We start from the raw sequence: 27647 nt of genomic DNA, 5'->3' as shown, positions 1-27647 counted from the left end.
TTTATTATATACCAGTTTATAGTTTTCTTTCTCCAATAAATTCAACTTTTTGAGCAAATATTTTAGGGAAATATTTCATGACATGCCTAACAAAAAAAAGGATTACTAATCCGTTTGTTTCTTTCTTTAGTTTTTTATAATACCATGTACAATTTTCATTTAAGAATAACAACGATATATTTTATTCACTAACCATTGAACCTGCTGATTGATCCATTTTCCAAATGTTTAACTAACGAGGAATGAGCTAAACATTTAACTTATAATATTTATATATAATAGTAAATAATATTAACAATTAATTAGGTTAATGACAACCGTCCAACAAAATGTTTTATATTTAAAGCAGATAGTGTTGAAGATGTTCTTTTAAAGATAGGGATAACATATAATAATAAAATATATACTAATTATGATTGAGAATTTAAAAAGTTTCTAAAATTATATGAATAAAAAAGTTCCATCATTCATTATTTTTTTCAAATAAAGTGGAGAGCTACTTTTAAAAAGGCATTCGTGGGAATCAGCTGTGGAAAAATAAAATATATATTCATGAAATTCAAAGGAAACGACTGTACATTAGCAATTAGTCCACTGGGAGCAATTGGTAGTCCCGTCATGATTGAAATTATCGGCGACTACGGCTGCTGGTTAGGAAAACCATCAGCACAGACAACGAGGCATTAAAGAGACCAATAAAAAGAGAGTATATAAGAGCGCCTCGCTAATTGGTCCAATTGTCATGGCTAAGGAGGTAGCTCTCGACCAATTACAGGCCTTGATTAGGAGCTTAGCGGCTGAGTAAATTACCTCCTGAGTCCGTCTCAGGGGCCATTCAAATTAATGCTGCACTGACAGTATGCCTTCAGTGGCGTCTCCTCCATTGTTTGCAGTAATGAGACAAAAACAGAACAGTAGAAGACTCCAATGATTTTAACGACTAAAGGAGTGTAGTCTAAAATTTTCTAGTCATGTACCTCCTGTAGTCCCATAACAGTATCTAGGTTGTAAGTAGCTCATGATCTAGAAACGCTTCCTGAACCATCATAGTTTCATCTAATTAAACGTTTAAGCCTTTTAAAGCTCTGGTAGTATGAACTGTATGATTATTTTTAGCATATTGAAAAAATAATAAAGAGACTAAAAGAGCGATATCAATTCTTACGTCCTTTGAATATACGACATAAAGAACGTACCAAGGGAAATATAGCAATGCGACTAAATCGACAGCAGAAAAAAAAAAACTTTTCGATTCGACTGTAAAGTGACCAAGTTTGGAACAGGGGTATCTCATAAACAGAGAGTAGAAAAAAATTTGAAAAGAGACTAGTTTAATTGGTAAAAATCTATTTTCTTTTAACAGGCGATTAAAAATCGGTATAGGCTGTATATAGTGACGTTATAGTACAAGAGCCCAAGAGAAAAAAAAGGCAGTTATCTCACCCCAATTTTCGGTTACTTTAATGAAAACTATTTATAATTAATAGTCAAAATTGATGAGTCTGCCAAGTATAGGTAGAGGGGATAAAAAATGGCGCCTATTTCAAAGCGATATAAAAAACTAATTTTTCATTCAGATCTCTCTATCTTAGAAACAACACAATAAAACGTAAGATAACGTCATTTAAAGAAGAGTAAATTTGCTAAAATATGAGCAGACAACAGTACGTCAAATGGTTTCTGAAATAAAGTTTTTCATAAATAAAATTTATTGTCCGAATAACTATAAATCAATTTATTTTAGCAAATATCATGAAAACTACTATTCCTACGTAGGTAAAGGTCATAAACTTCTTTATAGTCTATTAAACTAGCTTTAATTTAATTGCTAATAGACATATGTACGTCACGTAGTTCCTAAGACAAAGATTTCTCAAAACAAATTAACTAAATACTAATCTTTCAGTAGATTTTTAAGAAATTTTGCTGTTTAAAAAGCTATATCTCTAGAACTATTGGACGTAAATTGCTCTTTTAGGGCTAATATTTCATCAGATTTACTCTTCTTTAAATAACGTTCTCTTAGATTTTCTAGCGCTGTTAGAAGTTTTTAAGATATAAAGCTCCGAATAAAAATCAGTGTTTTTTAAGGTTTTGAAACAGTCGCCATTTTTTAATCCTCCTACCTATACTTGGTAGACTCATCAATTTTGACTAGTAATTATACATAGTTTTTATTGAAGTAATCATAAATTGGGTTGTGATAACTGCCTTTTTTCTTCTCGGCTCTTGTACTATTAAGAATGTTAAGCTGTATTGCAAGATTATTAGCTGAACATATGTGATGATTGTATGAAGCAATCATCAAAGAAATAATGAAAATTATTTCTTAGTAACCGACGTTTCCTCCAACTTTACAGATCTTCACCAGAGGTGTGCTTCGGAATGAAAGTGAAACTAAGCCCTAATAAAGCGCAGCAAAGTTTTAAAAAAACAATAAAATCTAGCTGATATTACAGACCATTTTATTGTGTATAGATATGCAAAGTTTAATCAAAATTGTTTGAGAAAATAAAAAACAAAAAAAATGTAAAAAATCTATTCTATTCCGGACGGCCAATTTCATCGAAAAAGTTGCTGTCACATTCTAGGCATATAATCACCATACATATATAATTTCAGCTTAGTACGACATTTCGTTTTAGAGCTAGTCTGTTTACATGCTGACTATTTTTGTCGAAAACTCGAATTAAAATTTTTGCAAGACCACAAAACTTTCCCCATACTATATATACATTCCACATGTAGTAAAGTTAAATTAAAATCCGATTCCTTGCGATCTACATAAATTAAAAATCAAATGTTGTCCATTAATAAAGCCATCTCCCTTACCATGTGATATTGTTAGCAAAAAGTGTGCCACTACGCAAGGATAATAAATTTCACCTATTACGTCATTTAAAGTCACGTCTCCAGGACGGAATTTGATAAACAGATTTCTAAATACCCAAGAATGACTGATAACTCTATAGTAAAATTAGATAACAGCTATTTCGGTGACTATTTTTGTTTCAATGCGAACGTTTAATTATACGTAGCAGAATCGGAAATAACTCAAGACAACCTAATATTGTAAAGCGATAGTATTCAGTATTGTTAACACTTTTCTGTCAGTAATTTAATAATTTATGCAAATATATAATAAGCTACAAAAATTGACGATTAAACAACAAAGAGAGGATACTGACACAACCCATTTTAAATCTGATGTGCGAGCCATAGAGCCCCTAATGAACTGGCACTGAATTGAATAAAACGAGAGGCGAATAAAAGCGGGAGTGATAGGTGGAACGAATAAACAGCTAAGAGCCATTAAAGAGAGGACTATAAGCTCCCTCATGGTTTTTCCCGTCTTATTAGCCTAATCCAGGCCTCCCAATTAGCCCAGCTCAACCTGACTGGTTTACACTCTCCCTTTTTTCTGTCGCTTTTAAACGACTTTCGGACCGTCCCTTCTCAACGGAGATTAACAATGTTAAAGACTACAGGGTGCGACTTTCAGTCCCACAACTTTTTCTACATCCGCCTTTGTGAGTCGAGCGTAAGTAGATTCTGAAGCCATCTCCTAGTTAGAAGGGCTCCAGTAACTTGTCCATTATGGAAGGGAACAGAAGCCCGGAGCCCTTTAAAAGGGGTGTAGTGGAGTCAGCTATCGACAAAAAACTAAAAGAGAAAAATACAGGCCCACTAATCTATTTGCACAGAAGTTTGAGAATAATATATTGTTTTAAAGGTACTAAGACGGCTAGAGAAAAGAGGGGGGCAGATGTAGTCAGAAATGAAAATTCTACTTAATGTATACCGAAGTTTCGGCCTTCACTAAGGTGAAGATGAACAAGATGATAGAATAATGAAAATGAAAATCATAAACATAATTGAATCATGAGAAAATATTAGAACAATTTTACTTATATGTATAAAAAAAGTACACAAGATAAAAAATATATATATAAATTTGAGACAATAAATGGATCTTATGATAAATGTGAATAAAAGTACATATACACCTCATCTAAATGTAAAAATGATGTCGATATCAATGGCAGAATATAGATTTAAAAGGATAAGATGTATCATATATCTAGGAACTCAAATTAACAGTTAATATGTCGATTTAACAATATTGTGCATTCCCAAGATTTTATTCTAGTACCCTAGACAATAAAGATCTGAATATTCTGTCAATGTCGATGTCAAAGACACAGGAAGGAATTTATACCAACACCTCCTTAGTTCCCAGTGATAGTTTTCCCCTCATTTGCCTTCCGGCTCTGGTGTGAAGTGGTAACTCAATGAATAATACAGCACTATTTCCACTCCTCTAGCGTTTCTTCATCCAAACTTTAACCATTTTTTAATTTTTTCTTTTCCTTGCTAGCTCTAAAGTGAACATGTAGCTTTAAAAATATCGAATTATTATCTCTTAATATTCTTTTTTTTTTTAAATTCTCAGTCTCTTGGTACATAGTACCAAATAAATGTCGGTTTTCAAAATAGTAGTGAATTCTAATATTCACCATTAGGTGTCTTTCCAATATCAATATCATTTGTTGACTATTGGACTATCCCTCCTCAACAGAATTAGCCTCCTACCTATATTATTTATTTATTTAATACCAGATCTGGGGCCTTACATGGTTGATATTAAAGTAATTTGTTTTTTAGCAATTCACTATGGGGAGGGGAGGGGGTCATAATCTCGTACAAAAGACCTCTAACTATATACAACGTTATAATAAAAAAAAAAAGGCATAAATGAGAAAAGTAAAAATAATGACATTCGTAGACCTAACAAATTAATTTGCCTTCAAATGAGTGAAAAAACAAATTAATTTGAAAAAAAGACGAAGAGATAATAAATACAATTACGAGGTGTAGATAGTTGACCGTAGATTAATAATTAGAGAAGATGGTCGTGGGGTGCGGTCAACAAAAAGAACACAAATAAACAAAAAATTATTTATTCATGCCGACGTTTCGAATTGAGTTTCAGGTCTTCACCTGGGAGCTTGTAGCAAGGGGTCCTCAGTTAGCTAAAACTCAGTTTTAAGTTTTTGTTTACTTATCTTCATTTTGCTGACCCCCTTCCCCCGACCACCTGCTCCAATTAATTAATAAATAACATTGAAGTAGTGGGAATAATAGAATTAATAAATAATCCTCCTTCGACATAACAAAACAAAAGTAGTATAAAATTAGATATTAATTTGTACGGGTTTCTATTTTTGGGATTTTCTCAAATATTGTGGGATTAAAGTGTATGAAAAAATCTTAAATAATGTGTTATCAAAAATCAGCCATTTCAGATCAATTAATTTAATATGAAGTAACAAGGAAATTTATCCTCGAAATAAAAAGGGAAATTAAAAAATTGAGGAGTAAAAGGAAATTAGATATATTGGAAGAAAAATAAAAGGGGAAATCATAATTACAAATATATTTTTTTATTATTTATTAATTGTAATTTACAACAGTACAAAATAATACAACAGGTAAATATGTAGTATGTTTCATATACACTTGAAAATCTTGGGAAGGAACCACCCATTGGTGGTACTTCAAACATTAATTTAAACTAGATTAGGTCCCGTGGCCATCTTCTTTTCAGACGCCTCGGAGGATTATCAGGGATTGTTAAGGATGAATGATTAAGAATTAATGGGTTAGGATGGTTAAGGAGTTTGGAATAAGAGGACGCATATCTGTTTTGGGTCAAATCTGCAACGAATGGGATGTTAAGGTCTTTATGAATGAGTTTATTTGTGACGTAATAATGTCCATCAACGATTTTACGTAGTATTTTGGATTGTAACGATTGGATGCGGGAAGAATTTGATGGTTTGGTGGAGCCCCAGAGCTCAATTCCATATGTCCAAATTGGTTTGAAGTGTATACTATTTTTTTGTAATGAATGGGAAGTTTAGAGCGTTTGTCAAGTAAGTGTTGTAGCAATCGGAATCTACTAGCAGTTTCTTGTCGTTTCAGTCTTGTGTGTGGATTCCAAGTAAGTCTCTTGTCAAGATGGAGTCCTAAGTATCGAATCTGCTCAACAGGTGTTAGTGGTGTATCTAGAAAGGATACAGTAGGACAGGAGGGCAGAGGTTTACGACGGAGAGTAAAGGTGATCTGGTGGGATTTTTCAGGATTTATTTTGATTCTCCAGTTTTTACACCATTCTTCAATAGATGTTATGTGTGCCTATAGTGTTTGTGATGCATTAGTTGGGTCGTTGTTTACAGAAAGTATACATGTGTCGTCAGCGTATGTTGTTAGCACTGTGTTAGGGTGGGTTGGGATGTCAGGTGTATAAACCGTATAAAGAATGAGACCTAAGATACTACCTTGGGGAACACCGGCGGACTGAGAAAAGAGAGGTGAATAGGCTAGGTTATGATTTACTTTAAAGGTTCTATCAGTGAGGTAGGAGCGGATTATAAGGAAATATGTTGGGGGTAGGAATTGACGAAGTTTATAGAGCAGACCTGGATGCCAGACTGGATCAAAAGCTTGTTCAACATCGAGGAAGACTCCCGTGCAGTACATACCGCGCTTCAATGTGGAAGATATGATATCAACCACTCGATGACTCTGTTGTATGGTAGAATGAGATGTTCTAAATCCGAACTGGTGATCAGGAATAACATGATATGAGTCAAGGATTGGGTAGAGGCGTTTTAATAAGAGTTTTTCTAGGATTTTGCCCATAATGGGCAGGAGCGAAATAGGACGGTAGAAAGGTGGATATTCAAGTGGCTTGGAGGGTTTGGGAAACATTTTTATTATAGACATTTTCCAAGGGTCAGGGAAATAGGTGGATCGGAGTGAAATTACAAATATAATTTAAAGAAAAAATAATTAAATCTCCTCTCGTGGGAAGCCATTTAGCTAAAGACTGAGGAACTATTAAAGACAACATGGTGGGTTTTAGCAAGTGGAGGAAAGAAAAAAAAACCTAACACAGAAATGAAAATAAAATAAGAAATTGGAAATGCAGTAAATAAAACCAATAACAGGATATTATTAATGAAGATCAAATATTAAACCAATAATTCATACGAGAATTATGAACAATTGTTTTTTTGAATAAATGCAAAATTCATTTCTAGGTACGGGGTAGTTTTTCGCAGTTATTTCACGATTGTCGGGAAGTATTAAATTATCAATCTAATTAAGAATTAGGAATTAATAATTGCTACAATTCTCTTTTTATACCCTACCGAATGCATGACAACTCCAATTAGTACAGGGTATGAAAAAAAGTGTGTTTTTATGTAAAGAACGAAATGACTTCAGGTAATGTCGGTTCCAAACTATGATATCAATTCACAAGTTGTAAGGTCAATTAGTCAGATAGCCTATTTAACGAAATTTTTAATACTGTTGTGAATTGCAATTAATAAATTTATATTGATAACTTGCATCCTCTTCCATTCCTGACAATCCTCCGAGGTGCCTGAAATGAAGATGGCCACCACATGGAGACCAGCTAATGTAAAATATCATTAGAGTGCTACCAATGGGTAGTTTCTCTACACCTCTGCAACACTCCAATTTAACTTAGATCAGATTTACTAAATGTATTATAATGTACAGTTGTAAATAGCAATAAATAAATATTCATGGACTCTTTAAACTAAATCATAAACCTAGCCTACTCATCTCTCTTTTCTCAGTCCGCCGGAGTTCCTCAAGGTAGTATCTTAGGTCCCATTTTTTATACGGTGTATGCAGCTGACATACCAGCCCACCCTAATACAGTCCTAGCAACATACGCTAAATTCTTAATCATTCATCCTTAACAATCCCTGATAATCCTCCGAGGCGTCTGAAAAGAAGATGGCCACGGGACCTAATCTAGTTTAAATTAATGTTTGAAGTACCACCAATGGGTGGTTCCTTCCCAAGATTTTCAAGTGTATATGAAACATACTACATATTTACCTGTTGTATTATTTTGTACAGTTGTAAATTATCTTTCCAGCGCTAACCGAAAATTCAAATTTGGCCACAATAATAATGGTTTCAATATGTAAATAAATTTACTCTCTACAGCATCAGACAAATTTAAGTTTTTGTATTAGTGGGAGATTTCTTTAAGAGGGTTCCATTTACTCGAGCCATCTAGAAAATATATGTTATATACATATCTAACATAGAGGAAACATTATAAAAGCTGTTTAGATATTATAACAATAACCGTAGGTGTAATGTATCTTAATTACACATTATTAACCATTTACCCAACAAATGTACACTATTAAATAAAAATTACCCCTGCCCTCCGTGGTAGCCTTACTTATCTGACTTCAAAAAAAAAAAAAAAGGCAATCCTTCCCGCCCAAACCCATCCCTCAAGGGAGGGACGATCCAATATAACTTTTGAAATATTAACTTAAAACGGGAAGAAGATATTTTAAGATGGTTAAATCGAGCAATATTTAAAAATCGCCTGAATTTGAAAAACGGCATGAAACCCTCCACACCCACCCTCCCTGATAGCCTTTTTGTTGGTCGATGTACAACATGTCGCAATCTCACAAAAGATCATAAAACACAAAAAAAGGTCATTCTTCCTAGCCGTACCCGCCCACTAAGACCCCCAGGGAGCGACGGTCCTATATCACTTAGCACTATAACATTTGCTTAAAACGGGAAGAGGATACTTAAGATAATGTAATCGAGCAATATTTAAAAAGCACCTGAAATTGAAACACATAATGTGAATTCCTTATTTTAAATTATTGATTGAGTAACTTTTTTTTTCCGATCCCTCTAATACAGAAATAAAGAGTGAATTAATAAGTTCATTGCTGTGAAAAAAAAAGTAATTTGTGTTGGGTCTTACCTTTTACTACCTTTGGTATTTTAAGGTTACCTGTTATATTTAATGTTATATATGAGCTATCTATTCTAAAAAGTGTTGTATCACATATAAGATAAAAATAAAAAAACATTAATTAAAGACGATATAAAACGGTGAAATAATAAGAAAAACAGTCAGAAGTCGAAAAGAAATGTGGGGGAGAGGGAGAGGGTGCATCAGAAGATGGATTTATGAGGTGATGTTAATAGGATTTTTGGAAACTTTTTCTGCCCTGCCACCTCGCAGGAAGGGGGGATGGAGCGATAGACTGGAATACTAGATTGAAGGAGGCAGGGAGAATTGAATGTGTCTCCGTGTGATGTGTTGTTGTACAGTTTTTAACTTTTATGTATAACTAGTTTGTTATGAATGCGTGTCATGTTACGTCTTTCCAGAGATGTCCCTCGACATATCTTCTGTAGTGTACTGTTTTGGTACTGTTTTAGTGATTTCAGGGCAGTTGGGTAGAGATAGTGTAGTAGTGGTGCACCGTGTAGGAGTGATGGTCGTAGTATTACTTTGTAAATGGGTAGTTTGAGTCTGAGTGACAGCCCTGGTGTGTAAATGAGGTGTTGGAGTTGGTATGATGTTGATTTGACGATTTGTATTCTGTTCTGTATGTGTGCAGTGAAAGATAGATGTGTTTCAAATTTAATGCCTAGGTATGTGAGATGTTTCTTGGTTTGTATTGTCTGTTCGTTGAGTTTAGGTGCACTGCTGGGAGTTTTCTTTTATGAGAAAGTAATGGCGTCTGTTTTTTATGGATTGATGTGAATGTTTACATCTCGGATATTGTTAGCGATGCGTTGGGCCGCTGCGGCGGCCTGGTCCATAGCCTTGTTTGCAATCATGCTTGGCGAGTATATGGCGATGTCATCAGCATATGCAGATATTTCAGCATCGTCAAATTTAGTCCCGACTATGTGAGCAGTATATATATATATTGAATAGGACTGGTGCAAGGACCGAACCCTGGGGGACGCTACAAGTGACTGGCTTGGGAGTGGAGATTTCAGTTTTGACCCGGACTGAGAAAGTCCGGTCACTGATGTAGGAACAAATAATGTCGACCAGTTGGTCCGAGAATTGGTGAAGCCTGAGTTTTTGGATTTGTGTGGAGTGAGATACAGAGTCAAATGTCTGTCTACAGTCCCTATTTAGGTTGTTTGCTGCATCGCTTTGCAGCTCGGCCACATTGTGGTAGCAGCTTACACCACGCGAGAATCCGTTTTGTTACGAGGGGATGACGTCGTGTGTGTCGCTGTGTTTGCGGATGTGTATGATATGATATGATATGATATATGATTGAGGAGGCTGATGGACCGGTAGTCTACCGGATCCGCTCCTCGTTTTCTGGGCTTGAGGAGTGGAACAACGATAGCATGTTTCCACCCCGTTGAGAAAAATCCGAGGCGACTGCAGGAGTTATAGATGTTAAGGAGAAACATTTGGGCTTTTCTGGGGAGCTGTTTGAGTAGGACATACGATATGTTGTCCTTTCCTGTGGACTTGTTTCCCTTTGTTTCCCTCAGTGTTGCAGTCAGGTCTTTATATATTGAGAAAATGGTATTTTGTGTGTTTTTGGTCTGGGATTGATGGTGATATACAGAGAGTGCGTGCATTGTCACGAGTGAATACCTTAGAAGATTCAATCAATTTAATCAAATTTAAAATTCAAAGATTTAATCAATTTTAAAAAAAAGAGTGAGGACCGTAAATTAAACATTTATGTTGGAAATAACAACGAAATGACTATAAAATGCAAATTAAATCCTTTATAACTTGTGTATACTTTTTGGAGATAACAATTAAGTACATACTTGCTAGTTTTTATACGCAGATAGTTTTTCATTTTCTGATCACACTAAAAAGGAATTTCAAGGAATCGGTAAAACAACATTAACTTTTCATATAAAGAAAAGCATCCTTTTCAAAGAAAAACAATTATTCTGTGGCAATGTGGTTTTTCGTAACTTCAAACAGTTGCCTAAATACCATATTACTCTACCTAAGAGGAGAAGGGGTTTAGAAAAAAAGGTTAAAAAGGAGTTAACATTAGCACATAAGTAAAGCCGGCCCCAACTGACTGAGAAAATAGGCGATGTTATTTTAGCAAGAGTTGAAGCAGGCTGGGAAAACATTGAGCAAACACCGGTAACGACCAATTTAACCGGGCTCGCCATTTCAGGTAATGAGATCCGACCCTTATCTAACCAACTCAAATAGTCCTAAACAAATAGGCTAGCTACAAATAGTCCCCGGCATATATTTCACAGGGTTATGGCCCCTGACCGCTATATTTCGCCTCCTCTTTGTGTTGTCAGCTATGTCGGTCATTGTGCCAATCCTTGGCCTGATTCGGCTTCAATATTTGAATAAATATTTTATCTCTTGTTAAAGTTACTCCTTGTGACTTCATAAATCTATTAAAATACTCTTAGAATGTATCCTTACTCGATATGAAAATAAAAATAAGTGATATTTATAAGAAAGTCGGATATTATGATAACCTTGGTTGTTGTTGTTTGTTAGGCCTTTAGGGCGTAAAACCCCAAGTTCATAAACGCTCATACTTCCTATTTTATTTTCCTAAATGGTTTTAAACCTTTGATATTTCAATTTATTTCTCTTTTTATTTATTATTTTGTTAGTTATAAAATTTTATTATCTTTTTTTTATTTCAATCCCAAGATTCTGAACTCTTTGAATTTGAAATCGCTATTTTTTTTTTATGTTAATATTTAATCTTGTTTAACAGTTAATTCCTTAATTTTATGTTTTTTTCATCATTCATGGGCCACTGATGGAGCTTGTTCCACAGCTAATCTACTTAAATCCGTGATATAGAAATAACTTTCGAGGAAGATGTGGCTGGCTGTAAGATTACTATTATAATATTGACATTTTGGTGGTTGCTTATTGATCGGATATGAATGAGTTATATTTGTATGTCCTAGCTATTGCCAGTCCGTCGGTTTCGTGTGGTTCATAGTTTAGTTATTTTTTAGATAGTTTTTAATTTGCTTGATGGACTTTTATTCCACATGGATTAACAACTAACAGCTATTTCAAGAAATTCCTTGGGATGTCAGAATGGCCGCGCCCAGGACTAGCATAACAAGTCCTTATGATAATGCAGTTACAGTTATTATTAGTTTTTTTTATGAACGTTTAGAGTTTTTGAGTCTTAATTACTACATGTTTTAGATCGGTAATATATGAAATTGAATTAGATTTTTTTTTTACCCCCTTCATGGTCATTTCTGACATAACGGGGGGAGCGGAGGGGAGAAAAGGGGTGTTATCTAGATGTAACCAAAATATTTTGACCAGAGGCGGGAGGTGTCACGTTGACCAGCACCGAATAAAATACAATCCACCAAGCCGTATTAGAACCGCTGCTGAAACAAGGTTGGTAACGCGAAGCACAAACTTCGCGTCACCTCGGCTAAATATGGCCTCAGGAATATGGAACCAATCGATATCTCTGTGTAATTACGATAACTTAATCAAATTTTCATTTTACAACAAAAGATCAAGTTACAGCAACCCAGCACAGAAGGTTATTAATAAAATTAAAATGATGTTTGGTTCCTTATTGTATATCTTGGTTCAGCTTATTAATTCTGATGTGTTAATCCCAAAATTTTAATTTCCAGTGAGAATATCAACAGTAGTCGTATAGCTTGACAAGTTTACAAAGAACTTTGTGGGCGAAGATTATTCTCGGAGGTTAATCATAAAGATATCAACCCCTCTTAACATAAACACACAGCTGTATTATCAAACAGACACCATCTTGAATTTAATTTTAACATTCGGGTTTATTTTATAGTCTTTCAATCCCGTTTACTTATTCGTAATTTGATTCTTATTTTAATGGAATAAAAAAAAAATGCTCAAAAATTAGAAATTTGTTTTTTTTTATTTATTTATTTAATATTGTCAAAGCTCCGTGAAGAATTTATTATCTGTACAACAATTTATAATATTTTTATCATTCAATGTGGGGCGTTGTAGACCCTGTCTTAGAGGCAGAAGTGGAAATCTCCGGCAAAGAAATGTGAAAACAATATATTAGTAAATTAATATTCACCTTAAAATAATAAATTCACAAATAGAAGTAGAATGTAAAAATAATATGGTAAGTAGAAATAATTTGAATGGTAGTGCAAAATATGCTGAAATGAAACTCGAAAACATTCAGGTTTGCATAAAAATTAGGAAAATGCAAATAAAGGAAATTGGGGTTCACTGCTTGTTTAATAGACAAATCCGAAAATTTCTCAATAAAAATTACATTTAATAGATTAATATTTTTTTTTTAGTGAGACAATGTAAACAACGATACTTAATATTTTTTATTGGACTTATGTAGGAGAAAAGTTGATTACACAACCTACGTTAAAAGTTGATTACTAAACCAAAGCTAGGAAACTATCGCAGACCGAAATCTCAGATTTCAGGAAAATGTCCAGATGACAAAAACTTCCATTCGTTCCTTCCCCAATAGGACCCTTTCGCTACATTTAAATATCATATTGTTGAGACAGTAATGGAGCTGTCTATATTAAACATACCAAGTCTGATTTTCCATCTCCTGAAAGAAAGAAAACTAAATTTTATAAAAGAATAAAATCAAGAATATTAGATCCCGAAATCCCATCATGACACGCATGCCTATGTTTGGGCACCCTTGGTCTACGAACATTATTTTCTTACTACGTAATAAATCCAAGCGGTGTGGGTTGTAGTGGTACTGGTCAATATCCAAAAATTGAACGGTTACATTTGAGTGGTAAAAATTTAAGATTTACTTTCGAATAAATAAGAGTACTTGAACAGGAAAATGAAACATTTAACAAAGAGAAGTTCAAAAGTTACTTGGATTTGCTATATATCTTCAAAGGGAATTTGATATATAGCTATATAACTTACAATATATATGCTATATAACTTGCATTCGAGTAGTTAACAAATTGATTATTATCTAGTATTAAAAAAATAAATCTCATAATAGCGTAGATAGATAGCTATTAATATTCTAAGGCTATCTAACAGTGAACAATTCAATCACCTTTCGCCAGGAATCATTTTACCACCCACTTTATCAAAAGCTTTTAGATTAATAATAGCATTTTCAAATCAATATAGAATAATTGGCACATCAATAGTGTCGGGTAATTAAACAGATTGGCAGAGAATGTCATTAGAGAAATTTGCAGCTATGCAATTAGCTCTAGTAAAGAGGTGGAATTGCACGGTCCTAAAGGGGGCAATCAAATCCCACTGGACAGCTCAAAGTCATTAGATTCTCACTTAGTGCTCATCTCACAGTAAAATTAGTGTGTATAAAGGGATTAACAGTATTGTAGAGACATTTTCGTGGTGTCATTAATAACAATATCACGAGTAATATATGAATCAATGTCAGACATTATAATAATTATTTATGACAAAACTAAATACAGAAAACTAAGTGAGGCATTTTCTTACAAAAAATATATATAACATACTTTCAACCCTTCAAAGTTGAGGGTTAATATAACTTGTAACTATGTTATAACCACTTGGAATTTTAGGAGAAAAATAGTACATTAGAATGTAATTGTTATTGGAAATGTTTTTGCTCAGCTTGTTATTGTAATTCCGCAATTCCAAATTACATTAATTTTAATTACTTTTTGCTCAACTCTGCTTTGAACTACTCCCTGCAAAAATAAAATTATTTCAATTATCGGTATTCCATATTTTCTGTCGACATCAGCTGTGTTCAATATTTAAAAAGACTTAAGGATTCTTCTTAATGAAGTTGGGACATTTAAGACATAAATAATAAATAAAGAAAACTGCACCATCTCTCTAATATTTATACTGCAGAAGTGAATACCTTAGTATCCGCCCTTTACTTTTGCGTGTCAAATATACCAGATGACAATATAGCAATAATATCCAACTCCATTAGCGCACTTCAAGAACTAGATATAATGTATTCGGTTCATCCTCTCGTTCAACGAATTCATGAATACTTAATAGTGTTAAAACAAATCGGTAAATCAGTCTACTTCGTCTGGGCCCCCGGATATGCTGGTATTGCAGGAAATGAGATGGCCGACAAAGCTGCTAGAGAAGCACTAGTCCTCACAGCTATTTTGACTGCACAGGAACTGCTCGACCTTTAATGAAAGCCCGCTCAGTAAATTAAAATCTATAAAGAGAGATGTGAAATTCTTGATTACAATAACCCGAAGTAGATGCCTCGAACTAGAGATCACCTGGCTTAGAATAGGACACACCCGAATGACATACGTCCACCTCATAACAGGAGAGGTCCCTTCAAAATATACGAAATGTAATGGTAATCTGACCGTCAAACACATCTTTGAAGAATGCAATTATTACAACACTGAACCAGTTAGGGATAACAAAAAGTGTTACAATGGCGCTGAGAAACGACGAATCCGTAATTGATAGATAAATATCATATCTAGATATCTATCATAAATAGATAAAATTCATCCATAAGTTTAACTTAATAATCAGCCTTTAATGATTGTAATCATCTACTTACCTTACTTTATGTTCAGAATTAGAATATCTATTTATATCTATTATTTTATACCCTCACCACTATAGCTACAAACACTATTCAAAAATTATAGTTTGGTCGGATAATATCTTAAACCTCACGTTCAATACATTAAACCAAGATTCAACAGACGTAGATGATCAGACAGTTGAACGCCATCTCAAAACAATCAAACAAACAGAAATAAATAAATAAACCATTACATCAATAATTAAGTAGTTAATCCAACAGTACTATTTGCATATATGTAAGAGAAATTCCGGGTATGAAACAAGTAAAATAAAAAAATGTTTTTATAGTATTCCAAAGCTGTAATCGTAATAAGATTGGTCAGTTGCCGTTAATGATGTAAAATCATATAAAGCTCATCAAACTTACCATTCAGATTGAGCTCGTGCCTGTAGCTGACATCCTTGTGGAGGTTGTCTGATGAGGCTGAGGACATGGAAGAAGAAGAAGTGACCCCTCTTTTAGAGCCCTGGGATGCCCTAGATCTGCCACCCAGAGTATTGCACTTACTACTGCTGATCTTCTTACCGGTCCGACCAAACCTCGGGCTGAGGCTTGGATTAGGAGTTGACCCGCCACTTGCAGTGAGATTAGTGGATTCTGGAAAAAAAACAAGTAAATAAATAATATTGCGAAATCTTCAAAGAGGAGCAAATATTTTGTAAAAATCTTAGAGTGAAAGAGGTTTGATTCAAAATACAAGAATGTGAACGTAATCCCTAAAACTTATAATTCAGATATCTTTCTGATAAAAAGAGCTCAAAAATATGAATAGTTTTTTTATTAAATAAATCAAAAATTAGTAACCAATTCTGTCTCAACACTTTATTTTTCACTAGTCCAATGTTTCGGCCATTCTAGCCATCTTCAAGGACATCTTCAATACAATCTCTTCCTCACAATAATTTAAAGTTTCTTTTGCAGGCTATTCTGCCCAGGTCATTTTCTTTATTATAAGTTAAAAGCCTATTTATTTAAAATTTAAAATCATTAACATTTAATTTTCCTCTATAAGATTATCAACAATTAAATACACCACCATATAAGTTTTTTATACCATACCATAAGTATATGGTAGTGTATTTAATTGTTGATAATCTTATAGAGGAAAATTAAATGTTAATGATTTTAAATTTTAAATAAATAGGCTTTTAACTTATAATAAAGAAAATGACCTGGGCAGAATAGCCTGCAAAAGAAACTTTAAATTATTGTGAGGAAGAGATTGTATTGAAGATGTCCTTGAAGATGGGTAGAATGGCCGAAACGTTCGACTAGTGAAAAATAAAGTGTTAAGACAGAATTGGATACTAATTTTTGATTTATTTAATAAATAATTACCTTGTCTCAAGATTTTTAAATAATATAATGAATAGTTTTATTTATAATTGCTATATTTATAAAAATATTAGTTAGACGTTATATTTCCACTATCCTATCCAGTTTCTGCTCCTAGTTACTTCTAACGCATTTTTATTTTTTAATGAATGGTTTGATTAATAGTTATTAACACATAATTAACTTATTTACAAAAAAGGAAAAAAAAACAACGTACTATATCTATGTTGAGACAGTTTTGGTATATCTCAATATTATGTCTATCATTAAAGTTCTTGCAACTTTGTAAAAATAAAAGAACAGTAAAAAACATAACTTCTTTCCATTTACTTCCAGCGCAGTTACCCCACTTTCTGGGCCCAATCACCCGATTTTCGACTGAGAAACGGGTGCAAATGAATGCCTCTCCATATATAAGGATATACAATTAACTGCTACTTTTATTGAAATGATTATATAACCTTAGAAATTATACTGAATAAACAAACATTTTATGAGTTTAGTATTTGTTTTTATAAGAATATTTCGATGCTATTAAAATTCCTCTAAGGTATCCACAATTCCTTCACGTTCTTGTATTATGTTCAGAATAGTTTCTTCACCATTAGTTCCAATCTTACGTTTAACACTCTACATTTACTACTAAGAATGGAACCTGATATATTTGATTGTAGAGTTACATATTAGGAATGGAAACTAGTATATTTAATAGTAGATTTATATACTAAAAATGGTACCTCGTGTATTCAAAGATAGATGTTATATCTTATGAATGGTATCTAATATATTTACACGCTAGGGATGGTACCAAGTATATTATATGAGGAATAGTCTTTAGTATATTTAATGGTTGATGACTATACTCTCACCTAAAGGATATGGCGACGCCTGCCTGGTGGGGCTGACTGGCTGGCGGTAGCTGGGCAGCGGGCTCCCCTCTTCAGCATCCCCTGCAACATCCATCAACATCACTCACCTTACACAACGTCACCACATCCACTCCTTTTCTAATCTACTGTACATTTATTTTAGATTACTCTCTCTTATAGTCACAATACGATGAATCATTGCGAGCCTTCATTTTTCTCCTTCGAGACTTTGGCAAGAGGACGAGAATCAAAAGATCAGGAGGGGGATCGAGGAAGTAAAATGAATGGTTGTTAATGGACAAAGCTGGTGGTGACAAGTCTTCCTAGGATTTTTTTCATAATTTCATGAGTCAAATAAAATATGATTCAGCGAAATTCATAAGCAGAGAAAATGCATTAGGTGCAATTCAATTCATTTCAGCAATTTATTTTTTTTTTTAATAATTTATTTATTGATATTTACAACTGTATACACATATATACAACAAGTAAATTTGCTGTAGGTGACATAGTAACATGATAAAAACATGTGGAGAATCTACCCACTGATAGAACTCCAATAACATTTCTAGAGAAGAAGATCTCGAGGCCATCTTCTTTTCAGACGCCTAGGAGGATTATTAGGTAATGCAGGAGAAGCCAGGTTAGAAACAAGTGGATTTGGGCGGTCGAGAAGTTTATTATGGAAGGAACGGTATCTGGTTCTGGCCAAATCGGCAACATATGGAATATTGAGGTCCTGATGGATGACTTGATTTGTGACAAAGTAAGGAGCATTAAGGATTTTACGAAGGATTTTGGACTGTAAGGATTGGATTCTGAAGGAATTTTATGGTTTAGTGGAGCCCCAAAGCTCAACTCCGTATGTCCAGATAGGCTTTATAATAGTCATGTAGATCAGTCTTTTGTAATGGATTGGCAATTTAGACCGTTTGTCTAGTAAATGTTGCAATAGTCTTTCAGCAATTTAATTTTACAACCAATTTATTAAAAGTTAACAGTACATTTCTAAGGAGAGCGCGGTGGCACTGTGGTAAGGCATGAAGCTACTAACTCCAAGGGCCCAGGTTCGAGTCTGGCTGGGTAGAAAATTGTTTTCTGTTACACTGTGGCCGTGAATCAACCATGTGGGTTCTGGAGCCCTCTTTGAGCCCATCCAGCCTCATAAATTGGGTACCCTGAATTTGGTAAAAATCTAACAGTCGAGCGTGATCCTTGCACAACCGTTGGTATAGTAACGGTATTTCCTTACAAAGTACTACACCTTTAAGACTTCATGGATTGTAGCGGAACAAATTTTTTTTTAATACATTTCTAAAATTAATTTGTTTATTCATTTAACTTCTTGCTCCATAACATTTTTCGTAAAATAGTAATTTTATACTTAACTAGACCGTTACTATCTGGTTACACATAGTCGTCATTTTAACGCGATAATATACTTACTCTATTCCTAGTAATTTTACCGAACGAAATCAAATGTATGTTTTAATTATACATCAGGTAATTTTTCCGGATACATAATATATTTTATTTTCCTTTCTGATAATTATAATGGTTTCCGACGCAAAAGCAGGTCCATGCAGTTGTCCAGCGATTCATATGTGAGATGTATCGAATTATCAAATTTATTCCACACTCTTGTAGCCATTGTTGTATTGTCCAGTTCCTTTATCATTACTGATACAATTCCGATTCACATGGTTTTTGTTTTGTTTTGCGGATAATTTAATTATATTTCATTTGGGTATATTGTTTCAGAAGATTCGTTAATGGAGAGAGCGTTCCGATAACCCTTGTTACGTATGATTGTTAAAAAGCATTTATTTTCTATTGGGCAGATTTATGGAGTCTATTGCTATGTTGGTGTCGAGGTGTTTTTACATTGAAATAATTCTAGGAATACTAAGTGTTAATAACATTTTGAAGCTTACTGTTCTCAATGATAATTAGTGAAATATAATTAATATTTTTTAAATAAATAAAATTTATCCATTTTAGACTCAAAACATCTCAGTCGGCCATCCTCAGGGACAATTTTAGAACCAAATCATTTAAATAAAAACACTTCATGCAGGCTATTATATTGGATTGACCTGGGCAGAATAGACTGCATGAAGTGTTTTTATTTAATTTAGATTAGATTGTTAAATGATTTAGTTCTAAAATTGTATTAAGATTCTCCCTGAGGATGGCCGAATTGGCCGAAACGTTGGATTTATAAAGTGAATATTTTGAGACTTAAATGGATAAAATTTTATTTATTCAAACAATATTAACCAGTCTCAAGAAAGTGTTAAAATCATAAATAATTAATATTGCTCATTCTAACCAAAATTTAAAAAAAACATTTCGATGTCTCCAGTTTACTGTGGCCAATAGCAAAATATTATTAGCATTTTCAACGAATCGGTGTAAACGAATTAAATGTGATTGATATCTTTGTTAGAAATAACAATATTAATAACATTTCATCCTTTATTAGTGTAAACATTATTTTTTATAATTTATTGAAGAGAATAGTCTCAATCTTTCAAAAATTAAGGACATTAGGTATTACTGATACAAATTCATTCATACAATATGTACATATATAGAAGAATGGTAGAAAAAAAAACTGAATTGAAAGAAAAAATTAATTAAAAATAATAATAATAAAGAAATATTTAAAACAATTAATAACATTATGATTTGTATAAGAATAATATAAATCTATGTCAAAATATAAAAAATAAAACTGATCTAATTATAAAAAAAAATAAATAAATTATTTATGTTCCAGACAAAGAAAATTAAATATAAGTAACAATAAGATAAATACCCATTCGCACCTATATACAATATTTACACTTCAAGAGTGTAAATAGTAAGCATGTAATTGTTAATAGCATTTGTTATTAGAAATTTTATCTTCGGAGCAAGTCCACTTCGGTTGGCATTGAAACGTTGAGTTTGTTGGTTCTTGTTATTTATTTACTATTTCTTTTAATCAAAATTCATATAATGGAAACTTAAATAATGATATGAGTTCTGTTACTATACCTTACTGTTCAACATATTGCTCCATTATTGCCAATAAACCAATGTAATTTAATATTACAAAAAAATTAAAGTACCTACAAAAAGTTGATAAAAAAATAACATCCGTCCCCCTTCCGTCACTTTCCTTTGAGACGAATTAGCCGATTTTTTTTTTAATTTTACACCAATGCCACGGATCACCCCAGGATGATCATCGGAGCTCGACAGTATGATTTGAATATTTTTAAAGAACAGAGTTCAGGACGATCTTGGATATTAATAAAAATAGATGAAATGTTTAGGAATCATATTATGAATTTCTCAGAACGATTGGTTTTCAGGATCATTAGAGATACGCAAAGAACCCAGTTTAAGTGATTTTACCCTTTCCACCGATGTCAGTATTTTCTACCGTCTTTCCTATTCATTGTAATTACAATTCAATTACTCTCATACAAACTGGAAAGCCTGTATTTTAAATGCTCGCCCCAGTCAAGTACTACCAGGTCCCATCTATCTGATACCAAATCTTCACTTCACCAAACTGCTGCGTTTGGAAAATCCTTTTTTTACCCAAAATGACTGCCACTGGAACTCTATTCCATCTACCATTCGTCATGCACAAACAGTTTTCTCATTAGGTATCCTTCTGCTCAACCATATTTTCCCTCTTCAAACTGTATAAATATAACACTACTGATAATATACATATTGTACATAACCATTTATTATTTGTGAATATTGTGACCACTTTTCTTTTTCTATACCACAAATTACTTACTATGTAATTATTGGATAAGTCAATGGTAAGTGCGATTACGCTGTTTTTGGCGTATATATTGCTTAGCTTTAAAATTATTGTGAAGCCAGTGAGTCCTAGAATAATAAACTATTTTTCATTCCATTTCACCATACTATTATGATAAAAAAATAAACTCAATCTACATATTTTTTTCTAATGTGCATATGTGAAAATGCATGCCAATCTTTATTAAGTATACGAGAAATATTACCGCGTTATGTAATAAATTGCACGTTTTATTTAAAATTGTATCATTGAGTTTTAAATTCCGCATAAGAACCATCTGAAAGTAAAAAAAAAAATGTATATATTAATGGCTGTTTGTCAATGATGAAAGAGGAGTATATTAGCTGGTCGGGCTTCGAATGCTGTAGAGACACAAGCCGTAGTTACGGACTAATAACAATTACAAGAGGCCACTGGTAGCACAGATTGAAAATGAAATTTTAATAAGCCCCCCAAAGGCAGACAGACGGAACGGAGATGGGGTTCTCCTTCCTCCAATAGCACTCGAAAAATCATCCTCCAAGATCTGCCAGCCGTGAATGGATATTACGTTTTTATGGTCTCCTCCAATTGAGTCCCGAGATTGCTCCGGCCGGAGCCCTTCCTTTATTCCATCCCCCTCCTCCAGACGGTGAGGAGCTCTCCAGTACTCCAGAACTCCACCTGTTCGGAATGAGATACTGCCAGATAGACGGTTTATAGGCTATCACCGGGTAGTCATAGCTCGGGTTAGGGTCAATATAACTTTAAGGCTCTGGTCTAGGGTGCAATGAATCATTAATGGGAGTTTTTTTATGGTCACTTAAATCATTTTAATTTCCAAGCCACACTAGGTATGATGAAAATCTATCGTTTACAAATTATCCAGTCTTAAAAGGTAATTTTGAAAATTAATTTATTAAAGAAAAGAAAATGAACTTTTGCATAATGTTCATATCTTATGAATTTTCTTATGATTTGATCCCCCATATATTAACTTTCTGCAACATGTTGATATAAGGAACATTTTCTCTTTTTTTTTAGTAATAATTGACTAGTGATTCATGTACTAATTTTTTTCAAGTTTTTTTTTTTTAAATACAAGTATCTAAAAGGCTTATATTAATTTTTTTTGCTAATTTAAATTAGTGTATTTAACTTTGTAAATGGGTCTTTTTTTAAGCCCGATAGAACTTGAAATTGTAAAAAATAACACAAAAAATTAAATTGTAATCAAAATTTTTTTTTTATTCGAAAGATCAATACGTGACATTAACATTTGAAAATGATTTCGGACATATGGGCACCGCGGCTGTTCTTGACGAAGCGCATTCTGTAAAATTGTGTTCAGCGATGAGGCGCATTTTTGGCTTAACGGGTTTGTTAATAAGCAAAATTGCCGCATATGGTCGTGCGATTTGACACCTCTCGATTATTTCCTGTGGGGCTACGTGAAGTCACTGGTTTATGCTGATAAACCAGCAACAATTGACGCCTTGGAGGCCAGCATTGTTCGTGTTATTCGTGACATACGGCCAGCAGTGCTCGAAAAAGTGGCCCAAAATTGGACGTCCAGAATGCGCTTCGTCAAGAACAGCCGCGTTGCCCATATGCCCGAAATCATTTTTAAATGTTAATGTCACGTATTGATCTTTCGAATAAAAAAAAAATTTTTGATTACAATTTAATTTTTTGTGTTATTTTTTACAATTTCAAGTTCTATCGGGCTTAAAAAAACACCCTTATAATTAATTTTTCGTATAAAAATCAACTATTGTGTTCGGATGGAGGTTATAAGACTGCGGAATTTTATATAATTTTCAGTCCAAGATAAGAACATTCAGGAAAATACAACAATTTAATTAACAAATTAAACTATAAATTATTTCATTTTCTTCTTCAAGGTTTCACTATTATCACACAAAGTGGATTGGAATTATTAATTCTGATAATAATTTTAAAGCTACTGATTTCATTTTCTTTAAAATTTTTGAAATTTGTAATATTCTAAATAAGTGTCTCTATGTTATTTTTTTATGACCAAATACCTATACAAAGTACAAATATTATATATAATTCTAAGCCAAAACATTTAACTTCCATGTAAAAATATTTAAATCTATTTTTTTTTGTTTTTGTGTCCTGCCTTCGAAAAACCACATGGTTGAATTTCGTATAGTATAAAATGTATTTAAAAAAAAAATTAAAACGTAAATACGTAGAGGGTCTAAGTTAGCTACTGGCCCATAGACCCCTCAGATATTCTGGAATAAGTTTTGGGTTCAATAAATGGATTAGATCATATCGTGCAGGAAAGTAGAGCGAAAAATGTTCCACTTGACGTTAATGAGCAATGCTTTACGAAAGGTATTTGTAAATCATTGTGTATATAATATAAATTGTGCCATGGTGTGTGTGGAATCGTTTGAAGTATTTGTTGAGATTTTGTAATTGTTTCCCAATTTTATACCCAAAGTAACTTTTAGTATTATAGTATTAGTATATACTTATATAACTTTTAGTAGTATAGTATTTTTTGTTTTACAAATTAAAATTTAAATATAAAATAATCATTGGAAGATTGACCATGTATAATTTGTAAAAGAAGGATGGTCCAGTCACATCATATTTATTATTTTATAATAAAATGAAGACCATCTTTTATTATAAAATAATTATGTCAATATCAGTTTTCTTTAATCTTTTTTTTCTGAAGTTTTCTTTTTGACCTGATTACATCATTAAAGTTTTACCTATATTCAAGTCATACTAATATTTCGGTAATATCCAGGTTAGCACTGTAGCTAAAAAATAATCAAACTATCTATGGAAAATGGCGCTCAAGAGTGCGTCTTTATCCAAAATTTCAAACAAATAATTGTTTTTTTTCTTGATAATGATCAGGATGTTATTTGATTCAAACCTCAACTTAAACTACTATTTTTTTAAATTGAAATTTTCAAGAAAATGAGTGATTACATCTTGTCAATTTGATTCTCTACTATCAAAAAACTTTCCAATGCCCAACGAAATCATTATATATATTTTTCAATTTCAATCATTCTCCTTATGGTATTTTGTAGTGAAAAGATTTCCTTGCCAATTTTACATTCTTTGATCATGTGTAATATTTCGTGGCCGTTGTCATCTGAACATTTATCGAGGTTTCTTCAAGGAACATAGAAGATATTAGCACTAATCAAGGAATGAAAATTTGGCAATGAAATGCCATAAGGAGATTTATTGAAATTGAAATAATAATATAAAGATTACTAGAGGCATTGGAAACTATTATTGATGATAGAAAAGTTCGAGAAATCGACTAGATGAAAATATTTTGCTGGAGCGCATTTCATTTTCTCAACAAGTTAAATAAAAAAAATTGCTTGAGAGACAAGACTTATTAAGTAAAGGCTTAATTAAAGTTTTAATTTAATAAAATCTACTTTGACTAGGATGTAGAACTGGCAATCTCAGGAAATCATAAGCATAAAGATAAATTCCATAGTTTTGAAAATTTTAGTGGGCCATGGCATTTTCCACCAGTAGAACAAAGAAATGTGGTCATCTAAAAAGTGTGAACTGTAGGAAATTTAATCCGTGGATAACTCTGGAAATGTTGCAGCACTTCAGAAACCGACATTAAACCTATTTTTGTTCAATCTTTTTGAAACGTTTTAACAATTTTTTCGAACTCTATAAGACTCTCGATAGCTCTAGAGATTTTCGGAGGTATTTTAAAACTTAATTAAAGTATAAAACAAAATATCTGACCTCACTTTGAAAACAAGCGCAGATGATGAGGTTGCTCTATCGGTGGCAATCAGTCCGCTATTTCAAAGAGGCGAAATTTTCCAACCCTGAAGCCTATAATGAGAATGTCAGAGGCCTTTTGTACACACAATTTTCCAAGGAATTAGCAGATCCTATTTCCCGGTCCCATGGGTTTAAGTTTTATTAAAAGGAGACAAGAAGCCAAAGGAGAGGGAAAAGCAAAAGAAAAAAAAATAAAGGCTGTAAGCGATAAGAAGTTTGGAAACAAAGGGAGGGGGTGACAGAGGAGTTGCCGCGGCAGAGTATAATCAACTGAAAACTGATAATTACTGAAAAAGATAGAGGAACTGGTTAATAACCACCCCCGCCAGCCTTCCCCTCCCTCCTCCCACTCCCCGCTCAACGGCATCCACACTTTACTCTAAGTCTTAATTCCAGCCTCTCTTTAATAACTCAATTACAATCGGCAACTTCGGTGGGTTGGCGAGGATTATGGTCGTGGGATCGCTTAACTTTAATAAAGACATCACCAATTATTGGCTCTTTCGGATTCTATTGTCTTTATTTATGATTTAGCCATTTTCAAGGAAATATGGCCCTCTGAAAATCATTTTTAAAAATTTTTCGCACGAATATTTAAACGATACTTCATTTACTTGAATATATTGAAATATTAGTGAATAAAAGTGTTATATTTCTGATTATATGCATCACATTGACGATTTTGTTAAGTTAACATATTACCAATATTAAGAAATAAATCTATCGTTTTCTTGACTTTCCAATAGATATACTCTTATGATATGTAATGAAGACATTATAGAGAGACAGTAATGTATTTCTACCTGTCACGTTTTATTCTGATGAAGCACTGAAATGTGAGGTGAAACGTTGGTGTGCAATAAATAGTTTCAGCATTGTTTTGAGAACCCCGTTTTTGACAGCAATCCGGACCATTTTCTTTAATTAATAAATAGTTAACTAATAAGCTTTCGTTATTAATTATAATGATTAAATTTTGAGGGGAATCAGTCAATGGTCAGTTCACAAAAAAAAAAAAAAATGTTTTGTTGAACATGAATTCTGTTTCCATTTTTTCTGATATCTGATTCCTAAGCCCAACCATATAGGGCATTTTCAACATTACATAAGTCTTCTATAGATTCTTCAATAAAACTAAATAAAAGCTCTTGTGCATACATACAACTACAAAATAAATATTATTGAAAAATTATTAAATTATTAAAATTTAAATATTCATACTGTTGGAGAGTCATTTTACTCATAAACATGATTTAAAACTAGTACAAAGTTGGCTTAGTAATTGATATGGGCTGCTTTACCAAGGCATCTTCTGTTTGAGTGCTTATTAGTAATGTTAGATAGATTGATAGATAGATAGATATGAGAAGGTAATAGCAGGTGGTGTAAGCTCATTATTCTTCATTTTGAAAAACATGAGGTTTTCCTTGAATTATTATGATAAAGTCCCAATTACCAATTTGGTTTGAGAAATCAATTGGGTGTTGATATGAGATTTGATTAAAAGTAATATTGTTTAGATTTTATTTTTGCCCTGACTAATAATGTTATTTGTCTGAGAGCACAAATATATGGTCATTTCATTTGAGATTACAAATATTACCATCATTTTTTTTGGGGGGGGGGTTCTTTTGATGCCTTTTAGTTCTGTTCCAACAACCACTTCTGACTGTCTGAATGATGATAAACTGTACAGGTCATGCGCAGTACAGGACTGTCGAAAGTCGTTAAAACAGACGTTTTGTACTTCAGCTAGGGTAGAATGCGTTTTATCCAACAGATAACTAACATAGTCAAATCTAGGTGATAAGGTGGAGATTTAACTACAAGAGGATTTATCCAAAAACAAAATTCAGACTGAAAGGATTTTTTTATGTATTATTGATTTATTACAAATATGATAGTATGTACAATAATCACTACATACAAAAATGCTTCAGGCTGTACTTTATTCAATCCATTAACATAGTCAAGTCTGGGTGATAAGGTGGAGATTTATTCATGTATTAAATTTTTATCATGTATTATGATTTTTTTTAATGTATTAACGATTAATAACAAAAATAATAGTACGAAAAATAATTACTAAATTGCTTCAGGCTATACCTTATTTAATCCATTTACCATTGCTACTTATCACTTATAACTATGTTTTACATTTAGGTAAAAAATAAACTGAATGGAAACAAAGAAACCAAAGATTTAAAATGAAATACAGTTTGATGATTTTTATAGCATTATATCTTTATATACACTTCTATATAACTATGTTTTACATTTAGGTAAAAAATAAACTAAAAGGAAAAAAAACAACATAGATTTTAAATGAAATAGAGTTTGATGATTTGTATAGTA

At 32.8% G+C, this 27647-nt stretch overlaps 1 protein-coding gene across 1 annotated transcript in view; it reads right to left on the bottom strand.

Annotated features, from left to right (window-relative positions):
* The window catches only part of LOC106681946 (zinc finger CCCH domain-containing protein 18-like), a 118021-nt gene that overhangs the window by 6570 nt on the left and 83804 nt on the right, over positions 1-27647 (bottom strand). Inside the window, exons 3-4 of the mRNA XM_067051819.1 lie at positions 17669-17749; positions 15831-16061 (exon numbers count right to left, since the gene is read on the bottom strand). Coding sequence (XP_066907920.1) covers positions 15831-16061; positions 17669-17749 — 312 coding nt within the window. The remainder of the gene's footprint in view (positions 1-15830; positions 16062-17668; positions 17750-27647) is intronic.

This window comes from Halyomorpha halys, unplaced genomic scaffold, assembly GCF_000696795.3.
Source record: "Halyomorpha halys isolate HHAL.00 unplaced genomic scaffold, Hhal_1.1 Scaffold376.1, whole genome shotgun sequence".
Lineage (NCBI taxonomy): Eukaryota > Metazoa > Arthropoda > Insecta > Hemiptera > Pentatomidae > Halyomorpha > Halyomorpha halys.
This window is presented reverse-complemented; position numbering and strand designations above follow the sequence as displayed.